Source organism: Oryx dammah, unplaced genomic scaffold (genome assembly GCF_014754425.2).
Source record: "Oryx dammah isolate SB20612 unplaced genomic scaffold, SCBI_Odam_1.1 HiC_scaffold_5, whole genome shotgun sequence".
Classification (NCBI taxonomy): domain Eukaryota; kingdom Metazoa; phylum Chordata; class Mammalia; order Artiodactyla; family Bovidae; genus Oryx; species Oryx dammah.
In genome coordinates, this window is record NW_024070189.1 from 60,583,653 (window position 1) to 60,602,345 (window position 18,693).

At 35.3% G+C, this 18,693-nt stretch overlaps 2 protein-coding genes across 8 annotated transcripts in view; one reads left to right on the forward strand and one right to left on the reverse strand.

Annotated features, from left to right (window-relative positions):
- The window catches only part of FAM13B (family with sequence similarity 13 member B), a 100,698-nt gene extending 87,990 nt beyond the window's left edge, over window positions 1-12,708 (forward strand). For 5 of the 7 annotated variants that reach the window (XM_040240021.1, XM_040240020.1, XM_040240022.1 and 2 more), the window contains 8 exons: window positions 168-249; window positions 1,918-2,147; window positions 4,479-4,562; window positions 4,790-4,885; window positions 6,932-7,015; window positions 7,111-7,274; window positions 7,835-7,936; window positions 10,344-12,708. In XM_040240021.1, the coding sequence (XP_040095955.1) occupies window positions 168-249; window positions 1,918-2,147; window positions 4,479-4,562; window positions 4,790-4,885; window positions 6,932-7,015; window positions 7,111-7,274; window positions 7,835-7,936; window positions 10,344-10,467 (966 nt within the window). In that variant the 3' untranslated portion in view covers window positions 10,468-12,708. The remainder of the gene's footprint in view (window positions 1-167; window positions 250-1,917; window positions 2,148-4,478; window positions 4,563-4,789; window positions 4,886-6,931; window positions 7,016-7,110; window positions 7,275-7,834; window positions 7,937-10,343) is intronic. The other 2 variants (XM_040240024.1, XM_040240026.1) reach the window with 1 other exon arrangement.
- A 1,296-nt stretch (window positions 12,709-14,004) lies between these two features.
- The window catches only part of PKD2L2 (polycystin 2 like 2, transient receptor potential cation channel), a 39,996-nt gene continuing 35,307 nt past the window's right edge, over window positions 14,005-18,693 (reverse strand). Inside the window, exons 14-15 of the mRNA XM_040241560.1 lie at window positions 14,544-14,656; window positions 14,005-14,101 (exon numbers count right to left, since the gene is read on the reverse strand). Coding sequence (XP_040097494.1) covers window positions 14,005-14,101; window positions 14,544-14,656 — 210 coding nt within the window. The remainder of the gene's footprint in view (window positions 14,102-14,543; window positions 14,657-18,693) is intronic.

Here is an 18,693-nt window from a genome sequence, read left to right on the forward strand (position 1 = left end):
TTTTTAATCCTATATAACCAGTCATGGATGTGAGCTGCCCTGGAGGAGAGGGTTGTAACCTTGGGCCAGGCAGCTCATGTGGGCAAAGGCAATTCCCGGAGAAGGACTTAGCACAGATAGGGGTTGATGAGTACATAATCTGTGATTCTGTTTTTCTAATTTTTCAGCCCTCCTACAGTGATATAGCAGCTAATCCAAAGGTATTAAAATGGATGACAGAGCTCACCAAACTGCGAAAGCAAATTAAAGGTATAAAATGGGCCATTTTTTCAGTATAATTGCATTTTAAAGTATTCTTTATAATTATATCTGAGCATTATAGTTATAATTTTTGATAACTTTAAATATTCAACACTGGCAAAATAAAAGTTCTCTTGTTCTTTTATTAGTTATAATCAAAGTTGAAATAGTATATTGTATTCTTCCAAATGCCTTTCCTCTTCTTTTATTAGTAATAGTCTTTTGATGGGTGCTCTAGATGGTATTGTATTGTATTGTGAAGTTTATATGAGTATTTCAAATATTAAGCAGTTTTGAGTTTGGGTAGGTATTAAGAATTTTTGATGGGTATTTCATCTAAGATTGAGAATATCTAATCATCAATCATTTATACTACAAAGACTAAATTGTAAGTTGTGTTGGATCAAAAACTGGTTCTTGTGTTACTGGGTGTTAGCCCAGTATAGCAGTTGCTAATATACATTTACTTTGTGGGTATTTAGTGAACATGCTTTTTAATGATTGTTAATACTTAAAGAATTATCTGTACCAAGTGTGGATGTATAAGGTGGAGCATCACATTTGGTTTACTCATTTGAATTTATAAAACAAAAATTTTAATGTCTGTTAAGTACCAAGTACTTGAAGACATCTGAGGTTGTAGCAGTGAACAAGACAGAGTCCCTGTTGTCATTTGAGTTTATTTACATTCTTATGGTTAATTAAGTTCTCCTACTTATTTAGAATTTTCCTTTACAATTCTGTAAAAAATTTTCTAATTTAATACCAGTTTCCAACCATCAATGAAAATCACTACTTTGAATGTATTACTAATGAGTGTCGTTAAATTATTAGCCTCCTAATTTCCCAGTTTTCTTTCACTCTTACTGTCCTACAGTAAGTGCATTCTCTGCATCCGGAATTATTTTTTATTAAAAAACTATGTACTGTCTTATTTATAGCTCTTCAGTGGGCTTCCTTTTCCACTTAGAACAAAGTTCAAACCCTTTGCTGGCTTTCAAGGCTTTTTATAGTCTGCTCTTTCCCCCATTTTATCACTTTTCCTTATTTTCTGTTTTTTTTTTTTTTAATATGTCATGGTTTAAGAACATTGGCTTGACTGTTGCCTCAACCGAGCAGAAATGTTCTTCCCCTAAATCTTCTATACTAGGTTAGTCCCTTTTTAATTCTGTGTTCTTCTATATTAGGTTAGTCCCTTTTTATTCCATGTTCAGCTAGGATGTCACCATCTCAGAAAGGCCTTCTTTGTCAGTTCCATCCAAAGGAGTTGCTCTTTCAAAAAGCATGTCTCTCTAACATTGTGACATCATTCTGTTTTATCTTCTTTATAGCACTTAGCACTCATTGAAATTATTTTATGAATCTAATTACTTAGTTTTTATTTTTTACTTCCTGAATATATGACAACAGAGACCATGTCTGTTTGTTTACTGCTGTTATGCTCATCAGAGCATCTTACTCTAGTAGGCATTCTATGAATATTGGTTGAAAGAAAAATCATACAGTTCTCCTGGTATATATATAACTTAAATATTTTATGTGACCTTGAAATACCTGAGCCTGTGTGTTGTCGATGTATACTTTCTTCTTGTATGTCTTGCGTCTCTTTTGATTTAGTTGCATTTTAGCTAAAATCAGTGGTACTGACTGATTTATCCTCTTGATTTTAAAATGTAGATGCAAAACACAAAACCTCTGATGGAGAATTTGTACCTCAGACACGTCCACGTAGTAACACTCTTCCAAAAAGCTTTGGCTCTTCTCTAGACCATGAAGATGAAGAGAATGAAGATGACTCCAAGGTCATTCACAAGGAGAAGAAGCCATCTAAGGAAGCAACACTTGAACTTATTCTGAAAAGACTCAAAGAAAAACGTGTCGAGAGGTGTCTTCCAGAAGATATCAAAGTAATCTTGAGCTATGGTTTTTGCCCAGACTAGCCTTTAGAATCACTGAAATAAAATAATTACAATAGAGGCATAATGATGTCTAGGTAATCTGCTGCCCTGAGTCAACAAGTTTGCAGTTAAGAAAAATGTTTTTTATCAGCACAACAGAAGTGCCTGAGTCACAGTAATAAAACTAAAAAAACTTGAATGTGATCTGTTCACTTACATTGGAAGCAGTTAGCAAGATGAGTGTGTTTGATATACCTGAGTTTGAATCTTGACCTTGTATCTTAGTAGTTGCATGTATTAAACTCTTAGCTTATGCCAGTTCCTGACTCTGCATTCTTCCAGTGAATCCCTTCAGTAGCCATGTGACTCTGATTATGTCCATTAAAATAACACAGTATGGCTATGAGGACTAACAATGCGTTTTTGTGACGAACCATTACTCAGTATAACCTATGCCTAGGGCAGTCCTGATCAAGGTACTTGGCACCCAAGATCATTTATCAGATGAAGTTTGCTGAAAGAGTGCAGAGGTAGATTGCTTCAGGTGAACTTTTAGTGATGATTCCTGATGTGCATCCCTCTTTGACAACAGAGTACACCTCATGGTCTCAATATTAGAGTCTTTCTCCCTTCAAACAGAGCTGGCTTAGAAATTCTAGTAGCTGCCCTCCCCAGTTTTTCTTGGTTTTGCTTTTATGTTATACCAACCTCCTCTCCTCCCCACTCCCTTTCCTATAAATTGTTTTGATTGGAGGAGGAAATGGCAACCCAGTCCTGGGTTCTTGCCTGGAGAATTCCAGGGATGGGGGAGCCTGGTGGGCTGCTGTCTATGGAGTCGCACAGAGTCGGATACGACTGAAGTGACTTAGCAGTAGCAGCAGCAGCTTTATTCACATTCATTCTCCTAGGTTTAAGATTCAAACTTGAGGTTGAAATCAGTGTTTTACAAAGTTTACACTACTGAATGTACTTAATATAAAATACTTGTTATAGAAAGTACGTATCCTCTGAATTTTTTTTTTTTACCTCTTATTTTCATTCTGGTGGTAAACAGGGTTGTTTTAACCACTCCTGGTAGTAACTGGAAGTAGTAACTTCTCTGGTGGCTCAGTGATAAAAAATCTGCCTGCAGTGCAGGAGAAGTGGGTTCAATCCCTGGGTCGGGAAGATCCGTGGAGGAGGAGTTGGCAACCCACTCCAGTATTCTTGCCTGGAAAATCTCATAGACAGAGGAGCTTGGTGGGCTACAGTCCATGGGTCACAGGAGAGGCAGACATGGCTTAGTGGCTAAACAACAACAGAGAGTAACTGGAGAGTTTGTTTGGATTAAAGTATAGTCTGTGGAACATTGGTTCATTGGTATGTTAAAGGTCATACTGTCAAACAGAGGGAGAGGGGGTTATGGGCAAATAAATTTGGGGCTCCTGCCTACTACCATTGGAGTACTAAAAGATGTCAGAAGAGTATCTTATTTTCAGTATTAAAAAAATGCCAGGTGAAGGGAAGCAGAAATCATAGCGTAGAAGTCTGGGGTCACAAATTGATATTGTTGAGCTCTTTTCAGGAGCTTTCCACTATACTAGTACCAGATTTTCTTAATAGTTTAGGAGAAATACCAAGTTATAAGATCTATACTTGTCTATGCATGCATTTTGAATATGTGCTCACACACACAAAAATTATAATGCTAATAGATTATGTGCAAAATTAAGATAATTGGCATTTATTTTGTTTATTGTGTGCTGAGGAGGCACTGTGTAAATGCCTTTACAATGTATTAACTTGTTTAGTCCTCATTAGAATTCTGTGAGATAGGTGAAAGTGAAAGTCGCTCAGTTGTGTCCGACTCTTGGAGACCCCATGGGCTGTACAGTCCGTGGAATTCTCCAGGCCAGAATACTGGAGTGGATAGCCTTTCCCTTTTCCAGGGTATATTCCCAACCCAGGGATTGAACCCAGGTCTCCCACATTGCAGGCAGTTTCTTCATCAGCTGAGCCACAAGGGAAGCCCTATGAGATAGGTGATGTTATCCCCATTTATAGATTAGGATATTGAACAAAAAGAAGGTAACTAACCCAAGGTCACTAAGCTCTTGTGTTCATAACTTATTCAGATAAAATATAAATCAAACCACCAAAGGGAATTGGTACCTAGTTACTAGAAGACCAGATTCTCTAGGAGGCTGAAAAACGTTGCCTACAAATCCATAAGCAAAAGATGTGTTCTTACTAACCTAAGCTAGAGTAATGGGCTGATCCTTTTAACCAAATTACTTACATTGCTGAAGGGAATGATGTAGCTAATGGGAGGGTTTTTTTGTTTTTGTTTTTTTATTCTAGAAAATGACAAAAGATCATTTGGTAGAAGAGAAAACTTCTCTCCAGAAAAGTCTTCTTTATTATGAAAGTCAACATGGAAGGCCGGTAATGTTTGTCTTGATGAAAGATTTGATTTTCTGTCTTAAAGAACATGAATCACTTTTGTGGCCCACATCTTTGAGCTGTTTCATAGAGTATTGTTTCCTACATTTAGATGATTACTTGCTTATTTAAAATATCTTTTTAAAAATTGAAGGGAAAGTCATATTGCCTAATATTTTAGAAATTTTAGATTTCAGATAACTAGGTGATTTCCGTTTTTCTTGCTTCAGGTGACCAGGGAAGAAAGGCATATTGTTAAACCTCTCTATGATAGATACAGACTTGTAAAACAGATGCTGACAAGAGCTAGCATCACTCCTGTCCTTGTAAGTAAAACATGCAAGTATTTATCTAGTTCATTTTACCAAGACCCACTTTTTCCAAAAAAAATCCATACGGTAGTATATTGGAGAAATACACAGCCAAGATAACAAGGATTGTGTATGTAAGGTGAGGTTACTGCTTTTAAAATAATAGGAAATTAATAAGTGCCTAATACTATCTCCCAGGCACTCTTACAGGCATTTTAATCTATGATTATGTTATTAAGTCCTGACAAGTTAAGTTACAACAGATAGAGGATGGTAGCCTCATTTCACAGGTGATGAAATTGAGACTCAGGAGTGATGTGCCCAGGGTCATCTACTTATAGAATTAAAAATTCATATTTCAGACCCTTGCCTAATTTCTTTCCATTTAAATTCAGGTCTTTGAAAATACATCACTCTTGTGATTGCCATCAGTTCCCTTAACTGCAGAATAATATAAACCTATTTTTTCATCTTTTTAAATGAAAAAGTCTATTAAAATAATACTAGATATTCATATATATGTGCATTTTTTTAAAAAGAAAACTCTTAATAACTTACGTGCATATTGAGTGCTATCTCCAAGTTAACCATTAGATGGTAGGGCTCTAGCTGTGTCTCAGGCTCAGATAGAAGACAGCATGTAGCCCATTCTGCATCAGCGAATTCATTCTTTGGAGCTTATAGTTTGCTTAAACTCCTCTTGAATAGGGGTTCCCTTTAGGCTTTTACATTTAGCCCTTACAAAAACATTCTTTTTTAAACTGGCCATTTTTTTTAGTTGGCTGTCAGTCAACAGAACTTTATTTAGATATAAGCAGTTTTCTTAGAACAGTGAATCATGTATAGTTTATACTCTTTTCACACATAGATAGTTTATTTAATACTGATTTTGTCTTTTGATTACAAAAGTGTTTCTGTGTGTCACTGATGTTCTTATAATTCCATAATAGTATAAGTAGTCTTTGAATTTATTTATGAAAATCACCTTAGAATTCCACAGGTTTGTCTTTAAAAACTGAGTCTATAGGAAGCATTTCTAGATCTTATGGACTCCTAAATTTGACTATGATAAAGAGAAATTTGGAGTCTAAAAGTTAAGCCAAGAGAATAGGAGAGAATCGGTTTTCCAACAAATGGTGCTGGCAGTTCCTCAAAAGTTTAAACATTGAGTTACTAGGTAACATAGCAGTTCTCTTCCTTGTATGTACCCAGGAGAATTGAAAACATTTGTCCACATAAAAATTTGTAGGCATATCTTAAAAGTAGCATTATTCATAATAGCTAAAGTATAAAACCTGTCCAGATGTGCAGCCAACTGATAGATAAACATGATGAGGTATATCTGTATGGTGGAGTATTTGCTATGCAAAGGGATGAAGTACTGGTACACTCTATAACATGGATAAATCTTGAAAAACACTTAGGTTAAGTGAAAAAAGCTGGACACAAAGGCCACTTAGTATATTATTCCATTTGTATGAAATATCTAGAATAGACCAGTCCATTGAGACAGAAAATAGATTGTTGTGTGCCATGGGCTAGGGAGAGAGGGCTAATGAGTACAGTTTCCTTTTAAGGTGATGAAATGTTCTAGAAACAGATAGTGGTGATGGTTGCACAACTCTGTGAATATACCAAAAACCACTAAATTGTATACTGTAAAAGAGTGAATTTTATGGTATATGAATTACATCTTAATGAACTGTTATTTTTTTAAAAAGAAATATGAAGGGCTCCTCAGACCAAGAAAGTTGACCACTTTGTTAAGAAGAAAAAATGCTCCCAATTAAATTATCAGTGACACTTCATTAGTTAGAATTTTAAAAGCATTTATTGAATGAGCTCTTTAGAATGACCTAGACATAAATTATCATTTATCACTCTTATGCATATATAACCAGTAAAAAGCAAAAATATAGCCAGAAATTCCTAACAATTTTAAAGCATATGGTTAGGATTTTGAAAATAAAGTTTAAGATCTGTTATACTTTGTCTGTAATAGCGAAGTGAATCTTCCTTGAATAATAAAAATGTGACCCATTTGTATGTTTATTGTCACAGGGATCTCCATCCACCAAGCGAAGAGGTCAGATGTTACAGCCAATCATAGAGGGAGAAACTGCACATTTTTTTGAAGAAATCAAGGTAATCCTTAACAGAAATCATTCTGTGATCTTTTTCCTAAAGGAAAAGTTGAAACCATGGCATGTTTGATTCTCTGTTTGCATATATATATTTAGGAAGAAGAAGAAGATGGTGTTTGTCTGTCCTCTGAGTTAAGTGATATCTTGAAAACTGCTGTACAGGCACAGTCGTCATTGGAAAACTCAGAATCTGATGTTGAAGAAAATCAGGAAAAACTGGCTCTAGATCTCCGATTGTCAAGTACTCGAGCAGCTTCTATGTATGTGTGCTGGTTTGTGATTTTAGCCTATTTATGTAAGAAATACTCAAAAATTTAGATGCAAAGAAATTTCAGTGTTAAATAATTGAATACTTGGAGAGAATGAATACAGTGCTCAAGAAATAAAATGATTTTAGAAAGTGTGCTTTACAAAATGTATTGTCATTCACATTTTCTGAATTGAAAATTAGTGTTTGATAAAAATTAAAAGAAACTGAAGTCCTCCATTTGCTGTATGACAAAGTGCTGGAACCAGCTGAGAGTTATCTGTTTGTTTATGCTCTGTCAGCTTCTTTACCTGATGCAGCCTTGGATTCTAATTCTTAGCCCTGGCATCACTTTAGGATCATGTGGGAAGTTGTTTTGTGTTTGTTTAAGTACTTATGCTGAGCCCTACAAGCAGCTATTCCGATTTAATTGCTCCAAGGTGAATCTTAGGCATTGGTTATTCCAAAAGTTCACCAGCTGAGTTGGTTTTGCAGCCAGGGTTAGAAACACTGTTAAGAACATGATGAATTTAAAGTACCCTTTCAGATGTTTTCTTACCGTTTCAATTTTAGGCCTGAATTGCTGGAACAACTTTGGAAAGCCAGAGCTGAGAAAAAGAAACTACGTAAAACATTACGGGACTTTGAAGAAGCATTTTATCAACAAAATGGAAGGTTTGTTTGAGCATCACAAAATTTAATCCTATTTCTTCTTAAGTCACATGTCCTGCCCATATGTTGAAATAAATAGATAAAAATAGAAATAAATTGTGCATATAAGGATGCTAGCATTGAAAATAAAAGTAAAAAACCTTCCTTTATTCCTTGCGGCCCTGTTGTTAATGGAAAGAAAAAGGTAGAGCTGGAGTAAACAACATCTGACAAAATAAATCAGTATTATCCTGGAGAGGTGTGGTTGAGTGGCAGTTATTTTAAGTTTCTTAATTCAGTATCTTTACCCTTTTGGAAGTGTTTGTGAATGAGATCTCCTTTTAGAAAGGGTCCCAAATGTGTGTGTTATTCTCAATTAGTTTGGATTCTTCTACTGAGACCATGGCTGCTTAGGCTGTGTGTTGTCTCATTCTAGGACACATACTTCCAAGGTGTGTATTACTGTGGCAGTCTTGTGGCTCCTATAATACAATATGGCCAGTGCCTTTATCTAACTGAGTAATGCACAGTTGACCCAGTGGGACTTTTTTAAAAGTAGGGAAATACATTTTAATTCAGATTGTGGCCAGAAGTGACAATTAATTTATCTCAGGCCTCAGAAGAGTTTTTCCATGTTACCAGATGATCTTACTAAGCCATTAACTCTATAGTAGTTCTCCCGCATCAGTTTTTTGTCTGTTTCAGTTATACCATGATTAACTGTGGTCCAGAAATATTAAATGGAATGTTCTAGAAATGAACAATTCATAAACTGTAAATCGTGAACTGTTCTGAGTAGTGTGATGAAATCTTGTGCTGGCCTACCCAAGACGTGAATCATCCTTTTGACCAGCATATCCTGCCCCTTAGTCACTCAGTATCCATCTCGTTTATCAGATTAGCCATCACAGTATCTCAGTTCTTGTATTCAGTTAATCCTTATTTAACTTAATGTGTCCCAAAGCACAAGAGTAGATATGTTAGCAATTCGGACATGCCAAAGAGAAGCCATAGAGTACTTCAAGTGAAAAAAAGGGTGAAAAGAGGGGTGGAAAGAGGGAAAGAAAAAGAAAATTCTTAATCAGTCAAGGAAAAAAAAATCATATGCTGAGGTTGCTAAGAACTATAGTAAGAACAACTCTATTCATGAAATTGTGAAGAAGGAAAAAGAAATTTGTACTAATTTTGCTGTCATACCTCAGACTGTAAAAGTTATGGTCCAATGCATGGTAAATGTTTAGTTATTAATAATATGAAAAAGGCATTACGTTTGTACAATAAGATGTTTGAGAGATACCACATTCGCATAACTTTTATTAGAGTGTATTGTTATAGTTATTCTGTTTTATTATTAGTTATTGTTAATTTCTTCAGTTCAGTTCAGTTCAGTTGCTTAGTTGTGTCCGACTCTTTGCGACCCCATGAATTGCAGCACGCCAGGCCTCCCTGTCCATCACCAACCTCAGAGTTCACTCAGACTCACGTCCATCGAGTCTGTGATGCCATCCAGCCATCTCATCCTGGGTTGTCCCCTTCTTCTCCTGCCCCCAATCCCTCCCAGCATCAGAGTCTTTTCCAATGAGTCAACTCTTCGCATGAGGTGTCCAAAGTACTGGAGCTTCAGCTTTAGCATCATTCCTTCCAAAGAAATCCCAGGGTTGATCTCCTTCAGAATGGACTGGTTACTGTGTCTTAATTTATAAATTAAAATTTATTATAGGTATGAATGTAAAGTATATATAGGATTTGGTTTCAGGCATCCACGGGGGTCTTGGAATGTATCCCCATGAATAAGAGGAAACTACCGTATTTGAGAGTCTTCTGTGTAGGGTGGCATATATGGTTAAAAAAAAAAAACTCAAGTGCATTTTTTAAGTGCTTTCTAATTCTTTGTCTTATTGGTGAAAAAACCTTTGCTTATAATTAGTATAGTTCAATGTTTTACCTGATTATTAAACTGAATTTCATTGGATCCCTAATATAAAGTGAGAAAGACGACTTTTTTGCTACCAGTAAGATGTTTTACATCTTAATTCACTGAAGCCAGAGTTAAGTAATATATGAAATGACTCACTGTACTTTTCTAGAACATAAAATACACTTACAGACCTGACAGAGTCTAGCAATGCATGTCTTATTAAAATATTTGATTATCTCCAGTAACCTCCAATTATCGTTGATAATAACAATATCCATTAATGTGTCAATACATTATATCCAAACACATTAATGGATATTATCAGTATCAATGATCAGAATTTGAAGTGTTAGGAATATTCTGTTGGGTTGAAGGGAAATAGTCCAATAATCTTTTTTTCTTGCTGAGCAGTTTTTTATTTGAGCTTACATTGGGTAATATTCTGTCTCACATTACGACTGCTTCTGGGATTTTCTTTTCCAGATGATCTCTAAGTTTTATTTTCTCCCTTAGGAATGCCCAGAAAGAGGATCGTGTTCCAGTGCTTGAAGAGTACAGGGAGTACAAGAAAATTAAAGCCAAGCTTAGGCTTCTTGAAGTTCTTATCAGCAAACAAGATTCTTCAAAATCCATATAAAATACGGTCCTTGAAAACATCATAAAATCAGTTGTATTCCCTGAAGCTATCATCATGTGTACTTGGCTGGTACTTAAGTTCATTCTGTCAGGCACTCAAGAGAGTTTCCTTTTATACTTGCTGGTGGTGCCACTAGAGAAATAATGGGAGGGTAAGTAGACCTTATCTAGGGAGTGCGATGTTCCATATTAATCACAGACTGTCCTCTCTACCTTTAGCAAACATCCACTTTTCTTCATTGTTTTGTACTGCAGATACATCGTGTTATTAAAAGACTAATATTTTATCTTTTCAACTTTAAGAACTTTGAAGATAGAAGCTTTTTGTTATTACCAACTTTATTATTTTGTTTCTCATTACTCAAGAAAATTGAGAGGAAAATCTTCACATTGAATTCTTCTTCGGTTGCCTTTTTCTTACAGAATGACTGAAAATTTGAAAGAAAAGCCTATAAATGTGCACATATGCAACTATGTTCTATGTTTTCTTAAAAAACCAAAATCAACTGAAATTTCAAGTCCTACAATGGAACATATTTCTGTTAAATGCCCAAAGTGACGCTTTCTCATCCATAGTATGTTAGCAGAATTTTGCAGTTCAGTGGTCACACAGCTCCTGGATGAAGATAACAATGGCTAGACCAAAAAGTGACCTTGCTTATTAGTGTAGAGAAAATACACTCCACACATCACACACAGAACTGAATTATATCACATGCTGCCTTTGGGACTTAAGTTACTCTTTGTTTCCTCAGTTGCAGTTTATCAGTTGGTGATGATGTGATTTGTCTGGATTAGATCCTGCGTTTTTTTCCCCCTACCCACCTCCAGATAATGTGAGAAAATAGCCATGTCAGCATGTAGGAACTGATGGTGCTCAGATTTGTGTTGTTCAATCAAATGGGCTTAAATTGGCAAAAGAATCATTATGCCTGAAGTGAATCTATTCTTAACAAGGGCTATACCACTGCATTTTTTCTTGTACCTTTGGGGGGGTGCATCTTTTTTTCTTTTTTAATTAGCCAAATCCATAAAGAAAACATCCTCTAAAGGGATTTGCTCAGTCACATGCTATTTAAAGCACCTGGCTATGTGATTATTGTGGTATGCCCCTTGTCATACACTCTAAGCATATCTTTTTTTCTTTGGGTTTGCATGGCTTTTCTTCAGGTTCTTTCCTGATATAATTCTGCTAATTAATTTCACAGAATAGTGACTTTATTTGTGCTAACAATGTAATAGTCATTAACAGCATATTCTTATCAGGCTTGATCTAAGTGTTAATTTTTTCCTGGTGTTTTTTTGGATTGATGTGTGTCTCACTTTGTGCCCATGTTTTGCATGCAGTGACTCATGCATGGTTTTCTTAACTAGCTAATATTCATAATTTGTTTCATACAAAAACAGACTTTTGCAACATCCTTTAATAAGGTGAGGGAAGCATGAACCTCAGACTTCTGGCACTATTACATAGCACATGAAGTAGCTTGATAATAAGTAGCATTTCTAGTACTTCACATTTCACCTGTGTGTGCAATGCCTTTTTTGGGGGGAGGGAACGTTCCTTGGTAGTGAACACGTTGGGGAATAAAGCACTAAATCCAGCCCTTTTCATGTGGTTTCCTTTTGATACAGCTTGGTTATTCATAATGTACACCTAGAATCGTGAAATTGAAAATATCAAAAGATGTTATCACTTTCATTTTGAATTCATCATGCAGTGTGCATTTAGTTAATGTCTTTTAGTCTCCAGACAGGAGTATATCCAAACATCTTATTTAATGTGCACTGTGTATTGTTTTATATGAATGTTTTATTTTATATACCACATGCAAAAATGTCCATATGCACTATTTAAATGTTTTAAATAATATATTCCTTCTTTATAATGCTAAATCTATATTAGTACCATATTTTTATAAGTCATTGGCCTGACTGGTTTCATTTTAGAATTAACAGCTGCTTCATGATGTTGGTTATTCACTGTTAATGTTTGGCTGTGAGTAGAATAGATAAAAAGTAGCATAGCAGCACGCATGCTATGTGACAGTATTGTGTGTCATAGTTCAGCAGTAAGTGGTAGAATTAGGCAGTTTGTGATAATTTTACTTTGGTACAAGTAAAAACTGTATATCTATATACAGATAATATATAGATATATATGACTGTAAGTATCATTGCATTGCTGTGTCTGGCACCTCATTGTATAGACTTTTGTAATAAAAGAACTTCAGTGTTCTAAGTCTCTGTAAATGTTTTTTGTTTTTTTCACTAGATGTTAAAAAAGAAAAAATAGAAACCTCAAGTGTTCCCTTGCCTTAATGTTCTTAGGCTCTGTTTGAATTATCCCAACCAGAGACCATGTGGAGAGACTGCAGGGTTACTAAACCATGTGAATGGCTATAGCTCTAGGGAGTGGTAAGACAGAGAAGAGCCATGTTGTTGATTCTCTTTGGAAACCTAGGGAGAAGGTGCAGAGAGAAGAGTCTTCATTTCTTGTGGCAGTCAGTTATCTTATTAAGAAAATTTGAAATATAGTGTTTAAGAGAAGAGCTTGGTTTGAGGAAGGTGAGTATATTGAACAATTCCTTTATTTGAGTTTTACAGTCCAGGGACCGTTGAGCACAACGTGGGAGTCTATGGTCAAATAGTGTTGCTTAGGTTAAGAGAACATGTGGCTCTTCTAGGAGGCTTATGTAACCTCTGTTAGAAAAGTTTCCTTGCAGTTTCCCAAATGCCAGCCATTCACAATTTCCCAACCATCCAAACAGGGCTTTTGCAGCACCCTTATTTATACTTTCCAAACATAACTTGCATTTTTATAACCCTAAAGCTCCTGCTTTGCTCTTTTATTTTCTTTTTCAAGGATATTTTGCTTTATAAAGTAATTGAGGAAGCACCTTTGAGAAATTTCAAATGTGTTACTTTAGAAACTGTCTAGATGAATTTATTATTTGAAGATGTTTGTGAAATTTCTGTAGGTGGTTGGGAAGTTTGTTCTGCACTTTGCCTTTTTCCAGGAGACTTCCAACTAGGAAGAATGGAGGTGAGATTATTTTACCTGGGGTCTTATATAATGGTTTTCTAGGATTCTAAATGTTTATTGGCCCATGAAGTTAGAACATGGTGTGTGATGAGAATACCAGCAGTTCTTATACTCTGTGTAACACTGTGAAAAGTGTCTTTACTTACTTAACCATTTACTTAGAGACCTGCCCCAAGAACTAAAAGCAATATTATTTTATATTTTGCATTTTCATTCCTAGAATTTAATAATCTCATTATAAAAGCCTTTACCTGTACCTGTGTGTATGTATTCTGGAGGTATGTTGTAATGTGCATAGATGGTATATTGTGTCCCGTTCCTAGAAATAATCTGATGATTATCATTGACCCTGATGACAGTTTGATGGTGGCTGGTTTTGTGCTTTTTAAAATATACCTGAAATGGGGACAAATTTAGGAACTAACTCAGTTCAGGAATAAATTGTTAGAAATGCACCATGATTGTATCACAGATTCTCACCTTCACTTTTTTTCAGTATTGTAGAGCTGAAACCTTCCTCATCACTCGGTTTAGTTTTAAACTGACATAGTGTAATTCTTTCTCCAGCTCCACAGCATATAAGAAGAGGCTAGAGGATAATTTAGAAGGAGATAGAGAATTAGTCAGTAACATTTTTGTACCTAGGGAGACAGTAGGTTATTAGCATCTATTGTGAAATACTTTGAGTGGGAGGATAGTATTTTAAGGTCCCAAAACATGCCTAGTATGGCCAGTTACAGATCTAATATTCTAAAGCTGTGTGGAGCACAGTATTTACTATGCATGTCAAGTATAAATGGCATTTCCTGTTATTTAGAGATGTAAGGACAAAAGCAATTGGTTTTATTCTCACCTTCCATTTAAATAAATGGAGACTTATGCTTTCTCTATTACTTTAAAATTGGGTAAAAAAATGGGGGAAAACTGTGGCTTCTTAATAGCATAAGATTCTGGGTTCAGGAAAATTGTGGGATGTCCTCAGTCCTCATATCATGATATTCCATAGTACCCTGGTTAGAACAAATGCTTACTCTCGGAATTCTTGTTGAGTGACAGTCTGGTAGTCATCTTGAATTTCCGTAGAATAATACTTTTTCTCAAGCCTCTCTTTCCATTTTTTCATCTGCTCTGCACTTTGAATCTCCTGTAAAGTTAGAGGAAAAGCGTATCTGCAACCTTTATATTTTTCTCTATTTCAGGCCTATGGCACATAAGCATCACAGGGTTGAGAATCTTAAACTTTACTCTCCAGGGCTGTGATTTTTGAGCCGCTCTGGCTTTTTGCCCTGCCTGGTTTTGAGGTTTATGCATAAGCAGAGTCACCAAAAGAACTTGGTATTAAAACTGTTTAGCAAGGTTAGGGGTTTTTAAAATTGTGAATATTGGCTTATTCCCATTTCACTTCCTGGTGAAATATACATCTTTCAAATCCTTAAAAAAACCCATTTCAACCATCACTTTTCTATGAAGCTTTCCTTGACATTCATAGATAAATAATACATTTCCTCATGGAGCAGCAACTAGGTGGGGGCATTTGCGCAAGCTCCTAGGTTCTAGTCACTCCACCTCTTCCCTGTAGGTGGTAACTGCTTCTTAGAATTGTTTGTGGATTAATTTGGCGTTCCACAGTGGTTCTTGCTGTACTTTCATGCTCAGAAATGAATTCTGTGATGTAACTCCCCTATTTGAACTACCTAACATGTTTCTGTTTTTCAGACTGGACCCTAACTGATGCTTGGTAACTGAGAAGGTCCAAAGAAACAGACCCTTGTAGAGAGTGTAACCTCCACCAAGGGACACAGTTGACTTGAGTTTTAGATCACCACCTGGCTATTTGGGATTCCTCAGGCTACTGAATGAGCAGGCAAAGAAGTGACTGAGGTGACTCATCCCAGTTACCAAGGAGAAATTGGTGTTGCTACAAAATGGGCTCAGAGAGGGCTGTGTTTGGAAGCCAGGGAATTCTTTGAGCAGTGCCTCTTAATACTTCCATGTCTAAAAATAAACTTGTTTAGTTTACACATTGAGTTCTTAAGGAATTGTGATCTGAGTTGAAAAGATCTTAATGTCATCCAGAGATGGCCACAGTTACTCTTGGTACTTTGCTTCTCCCCTTCTGGGGGAAAAATAAGAGTGCTTTCATTTTGTATATAGGACAGTTCCGTCTTATTAGATGGAAACTAGAAATATTGTCATTTTATGGAAGTTCAAGTGTGTACTAAGTTGTCGAAGGGGTGAATTGGGCTGACCATTTATTTAATATCTCTCAACTGAAAATTTGCCCTCTTACACTCTTACATATGCTCTTTTATACGCTTTGATGCTGGGTCTCATGCTTTGCAAACCTCATTCGCCAGACTCTCTTGCTACCAGATTTATTAGGTTCTGCCTTATTGGATGATGGCAAGGAGAAGGTTCTTATTTTCTTTTTGTCAGCATTGCTTCTGCAAGTGATAGTTATCTCCAGCAGTGTTTGGCTCCAGGCTGCGATGGTCCAGCTTCTTTTGGCTTCCCCAGAAGCAGATTCATCACACTCCCTAAGAACTATCAGGAGCAGCAGAGGTGGGATGGAGGTGACCCCAGAGGTCTGAGCAACAGCTCCAGACCCCTTCTTAACTGTCTTAGGTTCTGATAAACCCACCTTTTGTAACCTTAGCCCTGGGAGTGGTAGTATCCTCCTACAGTTGTTATTTGTGAGTTGCTTCAGTGTTTTTACTGTTTCTATCTTCCAGTGCCTGTGTAACCAATTTTTTGTAATTTTCTCTGTTTGAAATACATAGTATCATTTCCATTTTCCTGACTAGGTCCTCACTCATACATGTAGTATGTCATTTGGTCAGCTGTATTTTTGTTTTTAAGGAATTTTTCAGTTTTTCCTTATCTTGGTTTGAAATGTTTAAAAATTAATCCCTGGGCATTTTCTATTTTGTTGCTATTATAGATTCTTCTATTATAATATTTAATGAACTGATTGATGTTTGCATATATGACATGATGAACTGTATTTATGTAAATTATTTTTTCCTACTACTTAATGTTTTTGTCATAATTTTTCAGTTCATTGTATACCTGAAAAAAAGGATCATATCTCAAATAGAGGTAGTTTTTACTTTTTCCTTTTCAACTCTTGTATTCCTTGTGTAATTGTCCTGCTTAATTCTTCTGACTGATCCTTTTAATACATCTTTGTCTTGTCCTTGACATGTCCAGTGTTTCCCTGTTAGGTAAGGCGCTAGCTTTGGGGTGAGGTAAATTTGTTTTTATCATGTCAAGTAAGAGTCCGTTGATGCCTGTTTTGTTTTCCCCCTCAAAATTGAATCTTATACCCAGCATCTATGGAAAATAATAATGTAATTTTCCTGTTTTGATTTATAAATAGAATGAATTATGTTAATTAGTTGATTATATAGTTTAAAATCATCTTTACATTGTTAGAATAAACCCTATCTGAGTCATGTTGTATTCAGTTGGATTCTGTTTGCTAATACTTTATCTAGGATTTTTGCTTTATGATATATGTAATATTTTCTTTTTCTGTTTTGTTTTTTGAAGAATACAACCTTTACCAGTTCTTAGAGTCACGATATAGTTGCTTTATAAAAATAATTTAGAAGTTTGCAGTTTTCTCTTCGCTCTGGAACAATTCAAATAGCTTGAAATTATTTATTCCTTAAAAATTTGGTAAAATTCCCTTGTGAAACCATCTGGGCCTGAGTTTTTTTTAGAAGTAGTTCTTTGATGACATTATTTCTTCTATAGAATGGATTTAAAAGTCTCTTTTGGGCTCAGTTTTGATAAATATTATTTTCAATTTATTGAGGTTTTCTCTGTGGCCCCAAAGTATCTATTTTCATGAGTGGATTTTTGGAAAACCAGGTATATCTTTGGAGAGTACGCAGGTTAATACATAACTGTACAATAACTTTATTCATTACATACATATATTTAAATCCTTTCATTTTTTTTTTCTTGATCTATTCTCTGCTTTTAGTGCATTCTTAAATGTTTTCCATTTTCTTAAGTCTAGTAGTCTTTATGGAAGTTGATGCCATATTATTTGGTGCATAGATAATCATGACTGTTAAAGTTGATCTTAGCCTTATAAAGTGCCCTTTGTCTCATTTAGAACTTTTGGTTTAGAATTCTACCTTGACTTAATATTAAGTTATATCTGCTGATAATTTTGCTTGCCTTTTTACCTTGGCTCGTGCTTTTATACTTAACTTTTCTAAGTCACTTTGTTTTAGGTATATATTTTAGGCTATAATATAGAATCAGGTGTTGCTCTGTGATTCAATCTGAAAACATTTTCTTTTAAAGTAAATTAAGCTTATTTGTCTTTACTGATATATCAGATATATCTGGTCACAGTTATATTGTTTTGTGATATATCTTCAGGTTTGGTACTGTTTCCTTTTAGGAATGTATGTATTTTTGTTTTTGTGGTCATGTATCTTTTCATACATCCTAGGTCATCGCTTTCTTGTTTTGGTTCCCTCCACAAGAACCAAAGAAGTTCAACAAAAATTGAGTTGTAATTTCTTCCTCTTCATTTCTTTCTTCTCTACTTCCCAGGCATATTTAATCATATTACCAAATTTTGTTGTATCTAAGAGATGGAGTCTATTGTAAAACCTGTTACACCATTCTATGTGCTATTTAGGAAAAATATTGCTACCAGCTAAAATGTGGCACATTATCAATTACAAGGTACATCTTAATTTCAGAGATATTAAAATATGGAAAAATGTCTTACAATTAATAAAACAATATCATATTTACTACTATACTCTTAAATATGTAAAGCTTCTTTGTTTTGGTTATTAACTCTAAATGATAATTCTTCAGCATTTTAGCTATTACATATGAAATAAGTAGTCAGCTTTTTCTGTGTTGTATCTTCTCCCTTCCTTTTCTAAAATATCTCAAACATCTCTTGTTTGGCTGAAGATGATCCTCACATAGAATCCTCAGGAATACAGTGGTATTCCTCAAGTTTTTACATTTCAAAACTGTTTGAGCCTTTCTACTTGAAGCACAGCTTTGCTGGATATAAAAAACCTTGGCTTACATTTTCTTTCCTACCATATATTGTAGGTGTTTTGTTGATTTATGGTGCTGAATGATGTGCTAATCTACTTTTCTTCGATTTCTAAGTAAATCTAAGTTTTACTTGGACAA